The sequence below is a fragment of the Quercus lobata genome, chromosome 3, assembly GCF_001633185.2.
Source record: "Quercus lobata isolate SW786 chromosome 3, ValleyOak3.0 Primary Assembly, whole genome shotgun sequence".
Classification (NCBI taxonomy): domain Eukaryota; kingdom Viridiplantae; phylum Streptophyta; class Magnoliopsida; order Fagales; family Fagaceae; genus Quercus; species Quercus lobata.
This window is the reverse complement of record NC_044906.1, coordinates 61,315,467-61,337,511: the sequence shown is the minus strand read 5'-3', so window position 1 is coordinate 61,337,511 and position 22,045 is coordinate 61,315,467. Positions and strand designations below refer to the sequence as shown.

At 33.1% G+C, this 22,045-nt stretch overlaps 2 protein-coding genes and 1 long non-coding RNA gene across 7 annotated transcripts in view; all 3 read right to left on the bottom strand.

Moving 5' to 3' along the window:
- Nucleotides 1-2,815: 2,815 nt before the first annotated feature.
- Nucleotides 2,816-5,596, bottom strand: LOC115982645. Its single transcript, XR_004089697.1, has 2 exons — nucleotides 5,360-5,596; nucleotides 2,816-4,159 (listed from the first exon to the last, which is right to left on the bottom strand). It is a non-coding gene; the product is annotated as an uncharacterized LOC115982645 (long non-coding RNA).
- A 1,323-nt stretch (nucleotides 5,597-6,919) lies between these two features.
- LOC115982642 (deoxynucleoside triphosphate triphosphohydrolase SAMHD1 homolog) overlaps nucleotides 6,920-22,045 on the bottom strand; it is a 47,025-nt gene continuing 31,899 nt past the window's right edge. Inside the window, exons 15-18 of one of the 2 annotated variants that reach the window (XR_004089695.1) lie at nucleotides 8,368-8,455; nucleotides 8,191-8,282; nucleotides 8,055-8,070; nucleotides 7,379-7,424 (exon numbers count right to left, since the gene is read on the bottom strand). Coding sequence is in view for 1 of the 2 variants with exons in the window: in XM_031105296.1 (XP_030961156.1) it covers nucleotides 7,349-7,424 (76 nt within the window). In the remaining variant the exon portion in view is untranslated. Of the gene's footprint in view, nucleotides 7,225-7,316; nucleotides 7,425-8,054; nucleotides 8,071-8,190; nucleotides 8,283-8,367; nucleotides 8,456-22,045 lie in introns of those variants that run through there. The other variant, XM_031105296.1, reaches the window with a different exon arrangement.
- Nucleotides 8,616-20,868, bottom strand: LOC115982641 (TMV resistance protein N). Of its 4 annotated transcripts, XR_004089694.1 has the most exons (6): nucleotides 16,976-18,624; nucleotides 16,492-16,764; nucleotides 15,640-16,392; nucleotides 14,486-15,528; nucleotides 10,399-10,734; nucleotides 8,616-8,844 (listed from the first exon to the last, which is right to left on the bottom strand). XR_004089694.1 is itself a non-coding variant. In XM_031105292.1 (3 exons), the coding sequence occupies exons 1-3, from the start codon at nucleotides 18,020-18,022 to the stop codon at nucleotides 15,640-15,642; spliced, it is 2,073 nt and encodes a 690-aa protein (XP_030961152.1). In that variant the 5' UTR covers nucleotides 18,023-18,624; the 3' UTR covers nucleotides 15,550-15,639. The 4 variants fall into 4 exon arrangements, 2 of the variants coding, with proteins under 2 accessions (XP_030961152.1, XP_030961153.1); XR_004089693.1 differs by lacking the exon at nucleotides 8,616-8,844 and having other exon boundaries at nucleotides 10,279-10,734; XM_031105292.1 differs by lacking the exons at nucleotides 8,616-8,844; nucleotides 10,399-10,734; nucleotides 14,486-15,528 and having other exon boundaries at nucleotides 15,550-16,392.

Here is a 22,045-nt window from a genome sequence, read left to right as displayed (position 1 = left end):
ATCTATAAACGGGCAAGTTTCAAAACAAATTATAAATAAGTTTTAAAAAAACGAATAAATTGGGGAGGAAAAAAAAACCTCCCGACAATTGTGATAATGTTGTTTTTAATAAAAAAACCAAAGGTCCAACATAGACCCATAAACAAAGTTCAAAGAGAAGTCTGGTACACGTTTTTGAAAGTGAACTTTTTCTTTTTCGTTCTTTTTCCTTGACACCGATGCTGGAAATAAGAGAGAAGGTTCCTTCTTTTTCCTTTAAGTCTAGCACGCATTTTTTTTGAAAGTAAAGGAGGGTATATGGTGTACTATTTCAAACAACAATTTTTAATTTTTAAATAATATTATATTTTTTTATTTATATATATTTTTAAACAATAAAATATATATTTTTAAATGCATATATTAAACACTCTCAAAGTTTCTCTTTTCCTTGACATTGATGGTGTAAAGAAGAGAGCAGGAAGGGACATATTACTATATTAGCTTTCCTTTACCATATTAATAAATGTAGATATCCCTTTACCACGCAATCTCACAAAGTTCAAAGAGAAGTCTAGCACGCGTTTTTGACTTTATGGAAAAGTATAGCTCTTTAGTCTAGCACTCGTTTTTAAAATTAAAGTTTCTCTTTTTACTATAGATTCCCCTCTTCTTTTTTTTACTTTTTTTTCTGACGAAATTTGTCTTCCCTTTTTTTTTTTTTTTTTTTTTTGATGACAAAATTTGTCTTTTTTGGCATGCATTTTTTGAAAGTAAAGGGGTGTTGGTATACTATTTCATACAATAATTTTCAGTTTTTAAATAAAATTATACGTATTTTCACTCACATGTATTTTTCTATATATTTTTAAATAATAAAACACATATTTTTAAGGGCATATATCAAACATCTCCAAAGTTTCTCTTTTTCTTTAATTTTCCCTCTTTTTCCTTGACACTGATGGTGGAAAGAAGAGAGCAGGGAAGGGACATATTACTATATGGATTTTACTAATGTGTGCCCTTAAAGGCAGCACACATTAGTAAACCAATTTTGAAAAAAATTTATTAGAAATTACAAAAGTTTTGACAATTTTTTCCACTCTCAATCAAACTTTTCTAAAAATGAATTTACTAAGTCACATATTAACCGGATGCTTACTATATTAGCTTTCCTTTACCATAAACCAGTGGTAATAATAAAAGTAGATATCCCTTTACCACGCAATCTCACAAAGTTCAAAGGGAAGTCAAGCACGCGTTTTTGACTTTATGGAAAAGTATAGCTCTTTCGTCCAGCACTCGTTTTTGAAAGTAAAGTTTCTCTTTTCCTATAGATTCCCCTCTTCTTTTTTTTTTTTTTTTTTTTTTTTATGTCATTTTTTCAGTTTTGTAAGTGTCTTTTTTAACTTTTTCTAACAATTTTTTTTGTCTTTTTTGCACTTAACAAGCACCAAGCGGTGCTTGTTAACCTTCCCCGTATTATTATATTAGCTTTTCTTTATTTGATTAGGAGTGGAGAAAAAAAGAAAAAGTGAAGAAAGTATTATCCACTGTCGCGCATATTTTACAATCAGCCCAAATATTATGGATAGGAAAGTTTATCATCATTTTATGATGTGTGAAGTTTTGGGCAAATGAGGAGAGAGGAATTATTCAATAATGAGGGTGTCAAATTGATAAATAATCTGATAATGGGATTGCCGAATTGAGAGTAAAAATAGGAAGGAACTGTAAAATAAAAGATAGAACACATGATTTGGCAATGGAATAACTGAATTCAGTGTCAAATTTTTTCTCCTGCGCAAACTTAAAAACCCCACTATCTTTTTTTATTAATTTTTTGGTAGAAGCTAAAAATTCATTAAAACAAAGGAGCGAGCTGAGTTCCAGGACAAGTCTAATTGACATACAGACCATTCAAATATCGAACTATCATACATCACAAAATCACTAGTTTGGATAGTGCTCATCTTTTATAATCCGTTAGCAATTTGTTACGCTCACGAAACAGTGGATGATTTGAACCTAGGAAAGCAAGGAAACCAATATCCTGCAATCATCTACAAGGAAGAGACAACATGGTTAGAGTAATTGGAGTTAGCTAGCAAATCAACACAAATAGTGGGGTTGCATTCTCTTTTTCCTTGAGATTCCCCAAAATCAATTCTACCTGCCACACAATAATTTTTTAACAAAAAGTCACTCAAAATAGGAAAAGGAGATGTGTCAAAAGTCCATTAAAAGATTTAGTGTATACAGCTTTATTGTATATCAATATGCCAAAAAAAGAACAAAAAACTAGCCTTTAATTATTTTCACCTGTAGATAAAATTGTATGCCCTAACATGGACACAAATAAGTCCATTTACTGTCATCTATGCATTAAAAGATATACACGTACAACACATGGCATTTTTTTAATAAATAGTAGAATACACACAAAAATAGTAATATTAGTGTGCAATCAACATATAACAAAACGTACAACTGTCACATATGCATTAAATCAAATTTTGTTTTGGGACAAATATTGATTGAGAATGTATTTCATCAACACACAACGCAATCAACCATCAATATGTGCAGGACCTCCAAGCAAAAACAAATCAATTCCCCTTTTTTTCCAATTTCAAGATAATACGGCTATATTATCTTGATCATGTTCAATAGATAATACCAAGATATTATTGTGGAGATAAGAATCCTGATTAATTTCCATAGAAACCTTTATCTACCTCATAAAATTCTCTCTACAACATCTTATGTGTTTTCTAGTACTTTTGAATGGTGAAGTCTTGCACTTGCATATCGATTTTATCCAAGTCTTTTTTTTGAAGCCAAACTCATTTGTCATTTATTGCTGAATATGAGTACAATCAAATTACAAAGCTTCCATGGCTGGTGGAGGAGAATCCTCTAACCAAATCAGTTCATCCAAATCCATTGAATGGGCCACTGAGTTTGCACTAGGCCTAACAAAGCTGACCGTGTACCATCCAAGTCCCTGAAACAAGCATTGTATATAGTGCAGAATGTGACCCAATGGACAGCTCAGTGAAACCTGCATCAATTGCAAATTCCAAGGCTTTCTCTCAGGCCATGATTTTCGTTTCCTTGCTATCAACTACAGAAGGGCCAAAGCTTTCTCTCAAGCCATGATTTTCCTCACTATCAACTACAGAAGGGATTCCGGCCAATATAACTGCCATCACCTCCCCTTTATCATTCCGAACTATTGCTCTCATCCCAATCTCATCAAGATCGGCAAACAATGCAGCATCAAAATTGAGCTTGAACCGAGAGGATGGTGGTGGACACCATACCTCAACAGATACTGCAGGATTTGGAATCAACATTTGCATTTGGGTCTGTCAATACTCCTCTAAGACGTCCCTAGCACAGTGATTCAAAGCACTGGACTCTTGGAGCTGCCTAACATGAACCACCACATTTCTTTGATGCCAAATAACCATGCTTGCACCAGAAAAAGCTCAAACTCATCCACTGCTAGTCTATCCAACAACTCACCCATAAGGTGAATCATATCCTCCAGACCTTGAACACATTTCTGCAGCCGAACAAAGCAGCCAGCCCACACATCCTGTGCAACACCGCATTCCCAAAGAAGATGAGGACTTGTCTAAGGAATTGTTTACATGCTTCACAGGTGCCCTCTGAAATTACTCTTCACTTTATTGAATTCACATGGGTTGGCAAAATATTACTACATACCCGCCACATAAAGACTTTGATTTTTTTTTTTTTTTTTTTTTTAAATGGAGCCTCCAAATCTTTGACCAGATGCAGCTCCCAAATACCCTAGTAGATCATTCTGTCCTGTCACTAACTCTGGAAATTTATTGCGCCAAATGGTAGCCTGATTTAACAGAAATTTGACAAAACTTGATTCCAACTTCATTATCGCAATCAAAAATTGCTTCAAGAGTTCAAGCGCAACTTTCAGAAACCTTTCCATAATCAGGTTTATTAATAACAATATCCCAATTTTTTTTCATAGATACAAATTCTTTGCAGCGCATCTTATGAAGAAAACGCAGTCTTTGACGTTGAATACAAATCGGCCCCCCAGTATTGTCTTCACACCATAAGATGCAAGTCTTGCTCTACCATACCTTGACCCCTCAAGATATGATTTACTCCAACAAACCAGTTGACCCTGGTCCCCAAAGAGCAAGCACTCAGCAACAAGTCAATGAACATACTGAATCGTCAGGATAGAGAGAAAAGTGGAGGGGAGGGGGGTTGGAAAAATAAAGAATTAAAAGCTAACCCTTCCAATTTGATTAAGTATTCCAAATGACAAAAAATATAGCCAAACAAAGATCTCGCACAAAATATTTATAATGAATTTAAAGTGACTAGCATCCTAACACCTAAATGAGGTACAAATGACTTACTGAATTTACCTAAAGTGACACATAAATAGTGAAGAGCAATATATAACAATATTTAATCAATGTTTTATAAGAATTAAATCGATCTAAAACAAATTTCTGCATACAAAAGAAATATATTGACCAAAAGATAATTTAAGATATTTAAATTTTGCCTCCAAATATCTGCATGTTACAATTATCCAAATATCTGCATGTTACAATTATGAATAATAAAGTACATTTCTTGATAATAATTTTTTTTTTTCTTGAAAAATTAAGGTAACATTCATGTTGCAATCTCATCATCACAAGTTATTTAGTTGACCTACAGTCATATATTATTATTCCCAATCACATCTCACGCAATTTTTTCTTATCTTCCACATAATAATAGGAAAACCTGAAAGGAGATGATAATTCTTCTGATTATGTAACTTATTTTTATATTAAATGAAGTTCTGGTTGAAATTCTTGCTCACAAGCTTCATTGTGCATCAAGAGGACATATGTTGGCATTACCATAAATGCAAGGGTCATATTGAACTGCATTAGTTCAATCTTCGTATTCGTAAGTCATTGTCTTAAACGGATAATCAAAAGCATATAGTAAGTGACTTTCTCACAGTGATCAATTATTGTTGATCAGAAAATCAATATAAACCATATGATATAAGCTATGTTCCTCACACAAAATGAAAAGTGAACCACACAACAATTGTTTCCCAAAGATGTGTGATGAATCCACTTTTTTCACTCTAATAAATATGGAACTGCTTTTGAGAATTATTTGGCTAACTTATGGTCATAGATGGGCGCATGATAAACATACAGTCATGCATCACAAAGGACTAATATTTTGATTTTATTAAACAAGATGTCACATCAAACTAGTTCATCAAAATGAGATTGTTCCATTTGTATCTTGTAGAGATAAAGAAAGTTTTAAACGCTGAACAAAGAGAGAGAGAGAGATGACTTACTCATTGTATGTATTTGAGAATTTCACCTTTTCTTAGAAGGGAAAGAGAGTACTCAACAGGTCATCAATATTATGTAGGGATGTCTCTTCAGAAGCCAACATGAAGTAGCTCGAACCGCTGCTTTCTTAGCCAATCTTGCTTCAAAAGCGAGTGGCAGCTTTGGGGAGTTGATGCTCCGCAATATCTGGCAATAAAGAGAGAGAACTTGTCCTCTATTCCTTGCCAAATCCTCTGCTGTTCCCTTTTGCCATTTATTTGCACTAGAAGAAATTTACCATGAACTTGTTTTCTAATCAATTGGTGGGGTTAAATTTATCCAATACAAAACAAAGTTAAATGTCATCACCATCAGATATATACATTCCTTTAATTTAATACAGACTATAAGTGTCCTTTTGATAGAAAAAATTTTCACATAGCAAAATGAGGGAAAGATTCAAGATACTGAAAAGTTTCAGTAACCACCCCCCCCCCCCGGCCCTCTTTCGGCAGGTGTTTACAAAACTATCATTCAAACAAAAAAATGCGAACCACCAACCGCCCCAGCAAATTTGATTCATATCTGCGCTCTCTCTCTCTCTTCAATATATCAGCTTTGCCTAACACAATGTTTTAATTATATTATGCCAACCAACTTAACATGTAATAAAAATTGAGTATTCCCCTAAGAAGTACAGACACGAGTACGACAAGGTAACACAAGAAATTTTTAAAAAATTATAATATAAAATATACGATACAACACCGGTATGACACATATACGGTACAACACCCTAAATGAAGTGTCCATACTTCCTAGGTATTCCCTTACATGAATATCAATAAAATATAATTTCTACATGCCCAACTAAGCAAAACCAATGACCCCTTTCAAATTATATCCTATATTAGACTGGTTTGATTTAAGGCACCAAAAGTTTTTTTAACAATAAAACTTATAATTTTTTTTATAATTTCAAAAATAATTTTCTATTTTAATTTTTTTTCAATTTATCCAAATGGGACTTTTGAAGTTCAACGTAAGGTGATAAAGTTTTTTTTTTTTTTTTTTTTTTTTTTTTTTTTTTTTTTTTTTTTTTAAACGGGAAGTTCAAATGTGTCAAGGTGAGGTAACAGGATTGATTGGTCCCAAACTTGACGGGAAGTACTTAGTGGAAAGTTTTTGAGCTTTGCTCATACTTGAACTAGGCATTGTCATGGAAAGGGCTTGAACAGCAACTACCATTAGCGGAGCAAGAAGAATTGTTGTATCACCATGTTCTATGTCATGTTTGTGTCCATGGTTCTTAGGAAATAGCCCTTATTTCCTTCAAAAGGATCCGACTTAGAAACATTAAAAGTATCCACAACTAATCTTAGGAAATTGTGAATTATTAATTTTGAATATAATTAAGGTCTACAATTCCAATTAATTTAATATTTTCTAGAGACAAGTTTTCAAGTAGTTCCACTAAATCAGCACCTGCTTATTTTCTTACCCTATATTCTGCATATCCCATTTGTTGAATACACAAACCAGAATCTCAATCAACACATTATAGAACAGCCCCAATTTGGGTATCCAAGCAAATTGAGTGAAATTCATTTTATACATTTATACCTGGAATTGAGATATTTGGATATACGCATTTGCTCATATTATTCATTATATATGGACATTGCACATTTGCTCATGGCATTACTATGTTTCTTCATCAATGACTATGTACCTATTCCAATTAAGAGAAATATAAAGGTCATACACATCTTCTAGCAAGCAATTATCTCCGACGCTGCTTTTTTGAGTCAGGAGTTGAATGAACTTGTGCTTTCATTCCATAATTCTTCAGTTGAAAGTTTTCGAAGGCCTCAGACACTGCTTCCACCTGTGTGTAACATTTGCATATAATTCATGGTCAAAGAAATATCCTAACCGTATCAATGACTTAGCAAAATCAATGTCTTATTTTCCACAAACCAGTTCAGGCTTCTTAGAGTACACCCTCACTATCATATCTTGGTCAAATGCAGGCAGCAAGTGGCTGATGCGATCTTGGATTGAGAACATCTCATTGCTGTCATAATCCTGGAAAAAGTCAAGCTGTTAATTCTCACAATGTGTAAGTAATATTATGTCCACTAAAAAAAACTGTTCTTGAATTATTAGTTAAACCAATTCAGCTTCAAGAAGGATTAAAATTTAAAAGCAGTGCCTTTAATTAAGTTGGGATTCATTGTCAGTACATCAAGCAGGTGGCATTTAGCAGAATTACTGTTGATTTCTAAAGCATAAGCTGCAAGTCTTAGTTAACATGCATTGTAAGCACTTTTTGTACGAGGTTTACTGCCTTCTACCTTGGAAATATAGTTGACCATGTAGTTAACATGATACCGATTTATTCAATTAACGGTTTTTAGGTTGTAATTTAATTCATCAAGGATTTTGCAAACAACATCACTAAATTCACCATGTACTCTGGTTTAAGTAAATAATTTTCTAAGCATAAATAGTCCTGATTCCGGATATTCAATCTTATGCTAAAGTTGAAGGCTACCCTCTATACCACTGAGTTTGAATTCAACATATGCTAACCTGCAGCATTATGATTGAAATATTCCATAAAAATGGGTAAAATATATATATATATATATATATCAATGATAAGCAAAAACATTTAAAAAAAAAAAAATCCTGGTAGAGACGTGATCTCAGTACCTTGAAGAATTTGATGCTGGATGAGGAGAAACATGCATGAGGAAAAAGGTCATTTGTCAAATTAGATTACAAGTAGAAAATTTATCTAACAGTATGCAAAGATGAACATTGCCTTCATCATAATCATTGTTTTCACCTTAGAAGAGGGTTGTTTCTTCCTTGTGTCAAACCAATCTTATCATTGCTCACAACAATATCTTCTTCTTCTAGCGTCACACCACCCGTTTTCTGGTTGAAAAATTACACTTCAGGATACTGTTTGTCCACTTTTGAGAAACAAAGACCATGGTAAAATCATACATCTTTTTTGGACCTGGGAGCAAATGATATCTTGGGGAGTGAATAGTGATCGTTTTGAAGTGCTTCATCTTGTCCGTTGGGACAGAGAACTCATTGCAGAACTGAGAAACATATCAAGTTGATAAAATTATATTGCCTTTACAGTTGATACTATCCAAGATTTACTCTAGGAGAAGTTTAAGATTTTGAGATATGAAGAATTTCACACATTACTACCTCTTCCCCATCTTGCAATTGTAATAAGATAGCTGATATAGCTCCCTTCTTCGAATGCGTGGGATAATGTCTCTTGCTTCCTCTAGAGTTTGTACATCAGAAATTTCAATGATTTTTAAGATTGAGTCATCTAACTGCACTTCAGAGAGACTATGCCAGTGCTGTAAAGTAAAACCTAGAAGTTTCAAAATCCTGCCGGTTGATGAATTGAGGATGCAATGTCAAGCTAATCATTTGTTTTTAACAGAGCATCAACAACCATGAGTTCTATTGCCTGACAAAAGATCACTGTCAAATTTAATGCATTAAGTGTTCAATACAGATTAAAGACATCTATGCTGGAACTCTTATTATGAAGATTTGCATGTGACACATAATTGAATTTGGTACATGGTTGTTCAACATATCTGAACACTGATGGCAAGTCTGCAAGCACAATACTCCAATTGAGGCGAAATCAAAGTCTAAGAGTACAGCTTCAAGTTATGTTTTCAGTACAATTTTCACGTGTGCAACAAAATATGTAACAAGTATATTTCAAAGTCTGAAAGTAACAATTTCAAGTCACATTTTCAATGCAATTTTTGCAGCCGTACAACAAGATGTGTGTAACAAGTATTTCCTAGAGCGTAAGTCAAAGACTCAAAAAATAAATAAATTAATAAATAAAAGGATTGTTAAAAGTTTGACCAAGTGAGAGATTGCGTATGGGTATGAAATTTTGAGCATGATGCTGCAATGAGATTATCAAACTCCGACCAAGATTATCAAACTCCGACCAGATTTGGTCGGAGTAATTTTGACGTACGTCATTTTGAATATTTTGTGATTTTTACACTAACTCATGGAGCATATAGTAAAACATTTTTGTTAATAAATATATTATTTGGACTTCGCTTGAAGGCAAGCATTTAGCATATCGAGATGCTCAAAATTATATTCATAAAATCAGAGTGAGGTAAAAATAAAATATAACAAATTAAACCTCTCAACTATGTAAATAGAATGATATTATATTTGAGCTTTAATATAAGTTAATAATTTAATTTGTTATTATTTTTTTTTTTTGAAACTCAGCCCACGGTTTAATTTGTTATATCTTTAAACTATAGTGTTTAAAATGAAAAAATTTCAATATATATTGTATCTTCTCACAAAAATATTTACGTGTGGAAGACCTATAATTTGAGTAAAAGAATCATATTGCACTTGCACGAGATTTACTTGAAACTCAATAAAGAGGGGAATACTTTTTTCTTTTTCTTTTTTTTGAGAATCAAGAAGAGAATACCTTAAATTACCCAACAAACTCATATTCTGGAACTGTTGAATAAAAAGAATGAAAGCCCACCTAATGGTAGAATCTACTCCAACATCTCATTCTGACATGGCAAGCATAATTTTGCTTGACCATGACCGGAGTAAATTTTCATCAAGAAGATAATCAATCTTTAAGTGAGTAATGCTATTTTTACAAACTATTGATGTTGCAAATTCTTACTGGTTTTCATTTGGTCCACGAACGTCACATTTTTACTTATCAATAACCACTCACTAAATTAGCATTTTATAAAATAATGTATGGCTTTAGCTCTATATATATATTTATATTAATTTATGGGACTTGCTTACATATTTGATTTGAAGATAATGATAATAGGAAAGTAAATATGAAATAATAATATCATCTTAATCAAGACTTCAAACGTGGTAAATTTAATGGCCCTACGATTCAATCCTTGGATTATAACATTAGTATTCCAAATAGCCTAAAACATGGTTTCTAGCAGCAACCACAAACTTATATTGGCATGAAAAGAGAACCTACCTTATAGCCTTAAACAACTGCCAATAGTCTTCCATAGAACCCATTTCATTATTAATTTGGGAGTCTCAAAGAAAAGAAGCAGACAACTAAGATAGCTTAGTTCAGTTGTACATCTCCAAAAGAAGATGATATATGGTCGTCTATAAAGAAGTGTGAAATCTCAATTCCCTTTCCCACCTGGAAACCAGAAAAGAAATCCTGTTGCTCCTACAATCCACTTTACTCAAACACCTATAATGCTGAATATGCCAGTTGGGGGCCTGTTCACAAGAACTGAGAATGTCACAGTAGAGAGTCGAGACATAAGCTGAAGTCTATCTTGCCCTGTAACCAAATCTGCTAAACACAGAAATTTGACAAATGTCACATTTCCCATCCGTAAACATAAAATAAAAACAAAAGAGAGCATCCAAAATCCAAATCCAAATCCAAATCCAAATCAACATTCATGTATCACAAGTTCCAATTTGCCGTTCTTCTCAATAGACCCATTTTACTGGCTACCATTGTGTTCTTATTTTGAAAAAGATATTTTTTTTAAAAAATAAATCAAGAAAAGACTAACGTATGAAAGAATTCTTTTCCCTCCCAAACTTTCGAAGGTAAGAAAAGTTAGTTTCATACAGTAGTGAAGTAATTTGTAAAGAAATTATATATATATATATATATATATATAATTACAAAAGCTTCTTCTCAATATATATATAAAGAAATTCATTAATAATTACAAATAACTATACATTGGAGGCATTTAAGCTCTGTACACAGGGTGGAGTCTCCTCCAATTACATATAATCCCGACCAAATTTAGGTGCCGTTTGGATTCGGCTGAATGTTGCTGCGTCCGCGTTTCAGTTTTTTTTTTTTTCACGCGTTTTGCAAAAAGCAGAGACAATCAGTACTATAGCAGTACTGTAGTGTACTGTTTATACACTGTAGCAGTACTGTTTATGTACTGTTCATGGGACCCACAGTCACTTTATTCAGAAAAAATATATTAAAAATGGGTCCCACGGTACTATTTACACATTTAAAAATTATTTTGCTACAGTGTTTTCAGTTTTCAATTTCAGCAACAATAAGTTCAATCCAAACAGACCCTTAAAGCAAATGACGGATGATTCTAATCCATACTACTATATACACAAAAAAAAAAAAAAAAAAAAAAAAGAGTTTTAGACCACTTTATGATGCTATACTATTTCTTACTTATCACCAAATTTTGCGGATCCATTACTCCAAGGTTGGTGGATTGCACAAATTATCTATTTTCTGAAGTTCCCAATGTTGCTTAAATTTTGTTAGTATCAGTGTAAGACTTGTGCAGATTATCAAAAATAAAAGTGCAATACTTGTGCAGAGTGCACATCAGAAATCTAAGTCATATGCTTAAAAGACTATTCCATAATTATGTTCATTATAATATTTTTCAACAAGCTAATAAGACCTATAAGCATATGTAAATGAGTTGATGTGCTGTAGTAAATTTTAGACTTCCTAACACAATTCATATTTCATTAACTCTAAATATGAATACAAATCTCCCTCTTCCCTCACAGCTTGAATATGACTTATGTGCAAGTCCTTTCACTGTCTCCAAAGTAGGCTTCCTAAATTTTCTTCCATAACCCATTTCCTATATCATTAAGTCCCACATCAGGTGTTTACTAAATAGATCTTGGGTTTATAAGTGATTATGAGGACCCTATTTACAACTTAACTAGTTGTTTTGGGTAATAAGCACAGTGTGGCTAGCACTTTCCTTTGGTTGGTTGTTACAATAATTATCCACACAGTGTAATTCAAGCTTCAAGCTACCAATTTTCAAACAGAAATCTATTCAATCCTGGTTGGCATCTATCATGCAACAGGTTGACATCTCCTTTTGGGGGCTCTTTTTCTATTATGTAGTCAAGAACAAAGAGTTGGCCAAAGAGTACTATGAACTAGAAAGGGAAATGGGTGTGTGGAAGGAGGAAAACAATGGGATGATCAAAAGGCATGAATTAGTTGCAAGCATATAAAAAGTGTGGCTTATGCATACAATCTGCAACCTTCTGAAATTGTGGTAGTTAGTTTTAACAGAAACGAGACAAGATGCTCCCATACTTTTGAGATCTGCATATGCAATTTACGAGAAAATTAGGGCCATATCAGTTAAACAAATCTACTTACAATTTATTCCTGTAAAAATAAAACAACCCAAACTTGAAGACAGAATTCCATAATATCTCCAAGTGAAAATAGAAGTCATAATGATGTCTATAGTTCTAGTTCCAAATTGCTAGCATTTTCTTTCTTCACCTTTTCTGTTGCTTGTTTCGTTCGGTATTTTAGACTATTTTTTAGGGGGTGGGGGGGAGGGGAAGGGGATTGTTAGGGAAGACTAAAATGCTTCAAGATTAAACAAAGAAACTAGTGTTTCTTTTGTTGACCTTCAATTCATTTAAGTGCTAGAGATCATAAGAGACTATAATAATGTCTAAAGTTCTAGTTCCAAATTCCAAAACTTTTTCTGTTGCTTGTTTTGTTTGGGGATTTTAGGAAAGAATTTGGGGGAGATGTTAGACATATTCATTGTGACTTTAATTAATGGATTGTGTTTAGGATAACATCAAATGACAATGTATATGCATTTATGTGCTGATTATTTAACCAACTTCATACACCTATGTATGAAAACCAATGGAGTCAGCACTAAGCGGAGAAAAGAAATAAATCCTTAGTTCAAGTCCTCAACCTGATAAAACTCTCCTCCACTAAGCCTTAAGCCTTTAAAATAAATGAATAAATAAATAAAACACTTAGTTCAAGTCCTTAGCCTGTAAAGATATATAGAGATTTTGGCATTAAAAATCAAGAGTGAGAGGATCATATAAATTCCTATAAAGAAAAAAAAATTGGGCAGCAGGTTAGAGTAAGAAGAAGAATAGACATCAAAACAGAGGAAACCAAAACAGTATACCTTAAAAAAAAATCCTTAGTTCGGAGTCTTGAAGTTTGACTAAAAAGAAAGGGCTAACCAAGGTCTTAAGCAAAAAATGTACTAAAAACAAATCCAAGAAGCAAAAAACTAAAAAAATAAAAATAAATAAAAACAAAATTGTTAGTCTACAGTCTGCAAAGTTTGAATAAAAAGAAGGGCTAGCCATGAGTTCTAACTTCTAAGGCAACATCTTATGCAGAAAATGTATTAAAAACATGTCCAACTAGTAAAAAACCGACCCATGCATAAGATTTTTGACTTGGTAGAAGCATTGTTGCATGTTTATTAGTATGTCTCAACAAGTTTTACTTGTGAAAGTACAACCAAGATAAAATAAATACTTGTACACTACACACAAACAATTGGAGGGAAATCAGCATTGGAAAATGGCTTTAACCATGCAGAAGTCTTGGCAGGTGATCATAGCAATAAGGCCTCAGTTGCCCTTTTTTATTATCACAATCACCCAATTCATCTGCAAGTTACGACAATTAAAATCATAAAATAGTATTTTTTTTTAAAAAAAGAAAGAACCATTATTTTCCCCCTTTTTTGAAGGGAGCAAAATCTATTAGTAAGATTTTCTGTTATTCACTTATTCCTAATAAATAAATGCTTACTTCTGCCTACCAAATACCACTCTTCACCTTCAAAATCCCATAAAAAATATGCTCACCTAATTATACCAATAATTCAAATTCAGTACAAGTAGTCTCTATACTATGACCAAGTAGATGTCGATCTTCATCAATATAAATTATAATATTCATCTTGGATTTACTTGTCCACTAAAGAGAACAATTTAATGCTTTTTTCTTTTTTTTCTAGAATAATTTCGAAAACATCTTTGCCCGTAAAAGAAATAGAACTCAGCAAAAGATCAAATTACCAGTTTCTTTTATTAATTCTGTTCTTTTCTTTGCATGACTATATCCTTTCAAATTGACTTAGTACCCCTTTATTAATAAGCACATTAATTTAGTGAAAGAGAACGAGAAGTGACAAAGATGCAAATCAAACAATACAACTAAAGAGGGAGACATACTTTGGCGTTCAACAAAGATGATGCAAAGAAAAACAGTTTCAATGTAATAACAATACCTTGCTATGTTTCCTCAAAATTTGATCAAGAGGTTCTCATTTTCTTCTACTATGGATATGGGTTGAAGCCAGAATCATAGTTTGTAGACGGATCGGCCATTGTAGAGGAAGCCAAATCAAACCCAACTCCAACAGTTGAGTCAAATCCCAAAAACAAGTCAGACCCATTTGAGTCATATGGGCAATTGATGACAAAATCAAATCTCAACCATCATTGCTTGAATGCAGTGAAGATGGTCCCACAAGAAGTGGAGAAAGGAGATAGTAAAGGTGCAAGCTTTGTCTTAGTTGTCATCAGAGCTGTCATCATCATTTTCAGAGTAGTCAGAGTTGTCATCAACATTTTGAGAGTTGTCATCGAATGTAACGGAATTTGGAGGATGACAAATGCATTCTGCATGTGCCCCTATCCTTGCAATCACAGGAGCGAATTTTCCTTTTATACTATTCCACCTAGAGATTTTACATGAAACCTCAACAAGATTCCGATCACCTTGCATCATGTTTCCGAAATACTGTTGTAATTTGCTATTAGAAACACCGTAAGACCACAGATGATCACACTTAATATGGTAAAAGTTCCTCCGCAGCGTGAAAGGTTGCGTATGACCGTTGGTGAAAATGTTGACATGACATTGCCAACTGATTACATCATCACGAACAGAACCGTACTTATCATTATTAGCATAACTGTCCTTCAACGGAACTAGATGAAAACCTAAACAAACCGCAATTGTTGGAAATTTAGTACCAATCCAAAACGATATGGAACTTTCAATACTTTGATGGTTGAACCACTTTGGAATCTTCTTTCCTGTTACTATAATATTATATGACTCTCCATAGCCCCTCGTATAATCCATCAGAAACGCATGTAGAGTGCGTGAGGGCTTGAAGAGGGAGAGGGAGAAATCAATCCTGGAAGAGTAATCAATCTTGGAAGAGTAATCAATTTGATGCGATAATTTGTGATGTGAACGCGAATCCATTAATATGTTGTCTTCATATTTTGTATTTTGTGGAACCTCTAACTTTCTTCTAAACTGCATACAATTTGGAAATTAGAGAAATTAAAATTTAGCAAATCCAGTAATGTATTTGCAAAGGTAACCAAAATTGTTTCTATTTATTACTTTTAAGAGAGAGAGGGGTACCTAAAGGAATAATTTTCTTACTGATTTTGAACTCAATGAAATGCAATTTATTGCGCGTACTATTCTTATACTTTCTGGAAGCTTTGGAATTTTTTGAAGGAACTTGGAATCCCTAATCTGAAGATATTGTAATCTATTGAATTTGACAATGCTTTCTTGGAGGCTCAAACCTTCTCTCCCCGATAATAAACATTTCTTTGAGGGGGTGAAACAAGAAGTCAACTTTTTTAGAAAATTCAACCTTAGAAAACCATAATTTGATAAATATTGTCGCAAATGGTCATATTCATAAAGCTTGAGTATGCGAAGATGTTGCAATTGATCGATGCTTCTTGGAAGATGGCACAAATTGAAATAGGAACCAAAATCTAATCGCTCAAGCCCGGTGAGATTCCTAAATGATGGAGGAAGCTCTCTAATGGAAGTGTGTGCCAAACTTAGATACTTTAAATTTTTCATTTCATGTGGAAAATCAGGCAACCTCTTAACCCTTTCGCACAGATAAAGACATAAAAGTTTAAGAGACTTCATTGAGATGCAGCTTGGAAGAATTCGAAGTTTATAGCAATTGCCGAGGTCCCAGCTTTCAAGCTTAGCAAGACATCCAACAGAGTCATGAACCTTGACTAATTTTTTACATTCACGGAGATTCAATTCCTTTATGTTTGGGGTGGCACTCAATAAGTTCGGTAATTTTCTAACGTATTGACAAAAACTGAAATTCATATATGTCAAGCTTTTGTATTGTATACTCTGTAGGGAAAAAAAAATCAAAATTTAACTTCAACAAATGTTAAAATATAGTTTAATGAAGTTATATAATAATTTATAAATAAATAAAAATAATTATACCTCGAAAATCTTGTACAATATAACGGGACTTTGTGGCATGTTAAGTACAACAAGGTTGTGAGGACGAAAATTGGATGGTAAGGAAGATGAAGGAAATCTAGACCAATCAAGCACCCTTAATCCATTGGGAAGATATTCAAGATCTCCAGAAGTATTAACGTTACTAACCAAAAGGAACTTGAGATTTCCCACCTTCTCAAAACAGTTAGCTTTTAGTTGCAACTTTGTTGGTTCAGGCGAGATTATCGTTATGCCTCGAATATTATCAGATCCCTAATTGGAAAAAAAAAATTTAGTGAATCACATCATACAAAAGAATTCACTAAAAATATAATAACTATTAAATTTTAACCATGTTGACAAACTTGAATTTTCTTTCATAAATAAAGAAAAAAAATTTATATCAAGGAAAAAACAAAAAACAAAGTCATTAAATTTTTCCTATGAAAAAAAAAGTAAAAAGGTGAATGAAACAAAATTATACCTTATTTTCTGTTAGTACTTCAAAAGCATCCTTATAACACCATAGTCTGCTACGTAATCCAGGTATTTGTGGTGATTCTTGTCGAACAATTTCTCTACCAATTTGTTGTAGCAAGTCATGCATCCATAATTTGTTAAATTGATCAACAATTATGAGACACTTATCTATAAGATTTTTAATACCAATAATTGGGTATAGATTGCAAGAATTTAGTATATCTACAACATAATCCTTGTAAAGACCCTTGAAGAAACATGCAAGATCGAGAAAAATATCTTGCTCCGTTTCATCCAATCCTTGATAACTTACTTGGAGTACTTTTTGAATATCTTTGTCAGGAATCATTTTGTACTTATCTAATGCACTTTTCCATTCCATTTCACTTCTTCCATGCAAATTGGCACCAATTATTGATAGAGCTAATGGAAGGCCCTTGGCATAACATATAACCTGATCAGTAAGTTTTGAATAATCTTCATCGGGTTTGTTTTTATGAAAGGCATGCATACTAAATAGTTCAAGAGCTTCATGATCCTCTAATTCCTTAACCTCGTAAGTCAAATGATGTATTCTTAAAGTTTGTAAGAAATGTTTATTTCTTGTTGTTATAATTATTCTACTTCCAGAAGCAAGCCAATCACATCCTCCAATCAATCTTTCTATTTGGTATAATTTATCCACATCATCAAGAATTAGAAGAATTCTTTTATTGCAAAGTATGTTCTCTATCGCAGTGGTTCCTTTCGATTCACTGCCCATCTTCAGTTGTCCATTTATCCCTAGGGTCTCATGAAAAAGTATCTCTTGTAGTTGAATAATGCCATCAAATGTCCCTGACTTGTCTCTAACATTTTCCAAAAACATGCTTCCTTCGAAATGATCTAATATTTTGTTATAAACTGCTTTTGCAATGGTTGTTTTACCCACTCCACCAAGGCCATACATACCTAACATACGAACATCATCTGACCCAATTTCTAATTTCAATATTATGGCCTCTACACAAGAATTTATTCCAATAGGGTATTGAGCAACAAATAATGGCATCCGATTTAATTTAAAATTTGAGATCGCTTCAACAATCTCTTGGATAAATTCAAATTCAGCACAGCTGTCATTCACAAAGCATACAGGACATGTAAATAGTTAAATTATAAAATTGAAATATGAACCTAAACTAAATTCAACATGTTCAATTTGAGCATTACAATTTACCACTGCAGATTTTTTTTTTTTTTAAGTAAGCCTAATGTAATTTATAGATCTAGGAGCTATAACTTTATTAGGATTTTTTCTAATTATTGTTTTTCTAGGAAATCAGCTTTAGGTTTTTGGCAAGAAATCGCATGGAAAATCCAGTTAGACAAGGGGCACAAACTTATTGAAATCCCACTTTTAATACTTGAACAAAATTATTAAGAGTTTCTTCTAAAAAAATTCTAAACCACATATTAGATAACCTCCTTATTATTTGGTAAGATAGTATAATATTATGTTATTTTATTTTTTCTATTGACCCATACTTAACTGCCTTAGTAGAAGGTATTACCAAAAAATATCATAATTTGGAAAAACTTAAAAAAGGAAAAGGACAATCATCAAATAGTAGAAGTTGTTTAACAATAAAATGTATTGGCGATTATGAAACCATTAAAACTTTTCTTTTATGAGAAAACCATTAGAACTTGTAAGAGCATAAAAGTAGTCATTAAATATAGGAACATACTCATGCTTGTAATGCCAACCAGATATATTTGCAACTTCATATAAAGCTTTCCTCCAACCTTGCAACTTCTTGTTATCCTTTAATTTTTTTTCATGTTTAGATAATGTTTTTCCAAACTTTCCTTTTTGGTTGCGAACTTCTGATGGATTCACGTTGTAAAAAACCGGTCGCACTAATTGGTCATTCTTCTTACACTCGACAATTTTAGCAAGTTCATCCAAGCACCATGTGGAGGATGCATAGTTTTCAGAAAATACAATTATTGAAATCCTTGAGCTTTCAATGATTTTGAGAAGACTTGCAGAAATTTCTTCCCCTTTTTGAAGGTTATCATCAATAAAGGTGTTAATACCTTGTTGACACAAAGCATTATACAAATGGCCTGTAAAACCAAGACGAGTATCTTCACCTCTGAAACTCAAGAAGACATCAAACTTCTTGGGTTGGTGGGTGAAAGAAGAAGATGAGGCCCCTTCGCTAGTGACAAGAGCCATCAAGATTTATGAACAGACAATTGTAAATATCTGAAAGGAGGAGAAAGAAAATTGTTAAGGGATTCTCAATATAATTCAAGAAAGTGAATGACAAATTAGGAAGAGGGTGAATGCAAGCAAGAGGATCCTTTAAAGGTGGCTTGCTTTGGGTGTGACCAGCAACTCTTTGAACTTTTAAGTGCCATATTGATGCTTTTTACATTGATTTTGGTATGACTATTAACTCTTTGAACTTTCCAAAAACCATACTGATGCCTTTTTCATTTTCATTGCAATATCATGCAAGTTTTTGTGTGAAACCTAAAATAAATCTTTGAACTTTCTTTGTGATCAAACGGAATGGAAATTTCATATCTTATTAGTCAATCGAAAGTGAGATGTGTAATATCTAGCAAACACTTCCCACTTTCCATAATAGTTCATTTGCTGGAGTTGAGGAAAAAAAAACCATTTTCTATTTTAGCATTTTGAAACTTTAAAAAAAATAATAATAATTTGCTGATTGATAGGAACCTGGCTTTCCTAATTAAGGATAGCATACTATATTACTAAAAAAAAGAAGAAGGCTACCATGGATATATGAGGTGGAAGTTCAATTCATGGCATTAAAAGAAGGGCTGTTTGGCGGATTGGGAGTGGAAATTCAGTTCATATATGGGGTGATAGGTGGCTGCCAGGGAAGTTCAATAATAAAATCATCTCCCCTTCTATTGCTAGTGATAACACTGCAATGGTTAGTTCCTTAATTGATCAGACCAACCGTGTGTGTAAGGGGGAGCTTATTGAGTCATATTTCTTTGAGTGGGAAGCATGGTTTTAAAAACCGGTACAGTGAAAGAACCGGAAAGGGAGCTAATTACCAGTTTTATGGTTGGAAAATAACAAATAAGTACATTACATCCAAATTGCAAATAAGTTTTAAAGTTTCAAACAAACAACTACTAAGTTTTAAGACCCAAGCCTCATTTGTTATGAAGAAAATTGAAATCAATACCATCATGTGAACCAAATGCTTTACCACTAGCATCAAATTCATCACCCGGTTGTAAAAGCATGTTCATTAGATGGTACAGAGGCGGACTCCATTTCACTCAACAATTTCAGACTAGCAGCAACCATTTTATCAACAAATAAATTCATCAACACAACATACACAAACAATAGTATAATACTCTGTAAACTATATTTCACAAACAATAATGCTCTGCAAATCAAATCCACAACATACACAAAATCCACAACATAAGGAGAATTAACGATAGAAGTTACCACTTACCAGTGAAGTCACGGAATGGAGAACCTGAGATGAAGCCGAGAGAGGAAAAAAAAAAAACAGAACCGAGAAAAGAAAATGATCAAAATCAAAATCAAGTAATCAAAATCAAAAGAAAAGAATATTACCTGATGAAGCCGAGAAGCAGAGAGCAGAGCTCAGAGGGCGAGGGCGAGACCGAGAAGGAAAAAAAAAAAAAACCCAGAACACTTCACAGTTCAGACGCCGAGAGGATGAGAAGGAAAAAGAAAAAAATCAGAGGCGTGCGTGAGGTGAGACCGTGAGAGTGAGTCAGAGAGAGTGAGGGATATTCATGATTTCAGGGAGAATGAGCTTGAGTTTAGTGAGGCAGAGAGCTTGAGAGAGCTTGAGACCGTGAGATGAGAGTCTAGGTGCTTTCTATTCTGGTTTACTCTTAAGTCTCCAATGTGTTGACTTTTTTTTTTCCTTGATTTTTTTTCTTCCTTTGTTATGACGTGTTGACTGGGTTTTTTTTTTTTCCTTGATTTTTTTTCTTCCTTTGTTATGACGTGTTGACTGGGTTTTTTTTTTTCCTTGATTTTTTTTCTTCCTTTGTTATGACGTGTTTTCTTCGTTACTGACGTGATGGTTTTCATTTTTTCTTCTTTTCTTTTCTTTTGTCTGAACGTAGCTTCTTTTCTTTTCTTCTTTTTATTTTCTTTAACTTTTTCTGGATGTGTAGCATTCCTTTTTTTTTTTTCTTTTTCTTTTTTGTGCTCACATGTTTATTTTCTCATTAATTTTGGTTGGTTTTTTTTTCTCTCTTTTTTTTTTTTTTCCTAAACATTTTGTTATGCTTTCTTTTATACTTTAATTAGTGTCTATTTATACATCATTTTTTTAAAAATGTATAATATGTTACCTTTTATTTTAGGCATAAATACACTTTTAGTCCCTACATTTTAGGGTCATTTCTATTTTGGTTCATACATTTTCATTTTACCACTTTTAGTCCCTAAACCAATTAACGCGTGACATTTAAGTCCTTACCGTCATTCAACTAATAGAAAAAGCTGACATGGCCGATGACACATTAAAATAATAATTAAAAAATACCACATCAGCATTTAAATTAAAAAATTAATTTATTAATTTTAATTAAATTAAAAAATTAAAAACAAGAACATCAAACCTAGAAATAAACTCAGCAATGACATCAAATCCAAAATCAAAGAGCAAACCCAGAATAAAAGAACATGAACATCAAACCTATAGAAAAAAAAAAAAAAAAAAAAAAAATGAACGTCACCAAATCAAAGAGCCCTGACCAACCCGACCGATTCGCCGACTCCGAAATCAACCTCCACAAGCTTAGCATCCTCGCAGGTGCTCCCAAGCTATATCTGGATCTCGTCAATCTTAATGCGATTCCTTCGATTTTGAATCTCCTTGCTCACAATAACATCGATATTGTAGTCGATGTGGTTCAGTTGCTTCAGGATCTGATGGATCTTGATGTGTTTGAGGACAATGAGGAGAGTGATGAGCCGACTAGGGTTTTGGTTGACACGCTGGTGGAGAACAATGTGCTTGAGCTCCTTGTTCAAAATTTGCAA

Coding starts and splice junctions, on each gene's coding strand:
- LOC115982641 (XM_031105292.1), bottom strand. CDS start 18,022: ATGCCATTATTTGTTGCTCAATACCCTATTGGAATAAATTCTTGTGTA. Junction 16,765..16,975: donor AAGTACTAACAGAAAATAAG/GTATAATTTTGT, acceptor TTTTCCAATTAG/GGATCTGATAATATTCGAGG. Junction 16,393..16,491: donor TATTGTACAAGATTTTCGAG/GTATAATTATTT, acceptor TTTTCCCTACAG/AGTATACAATACAAAAGCTT.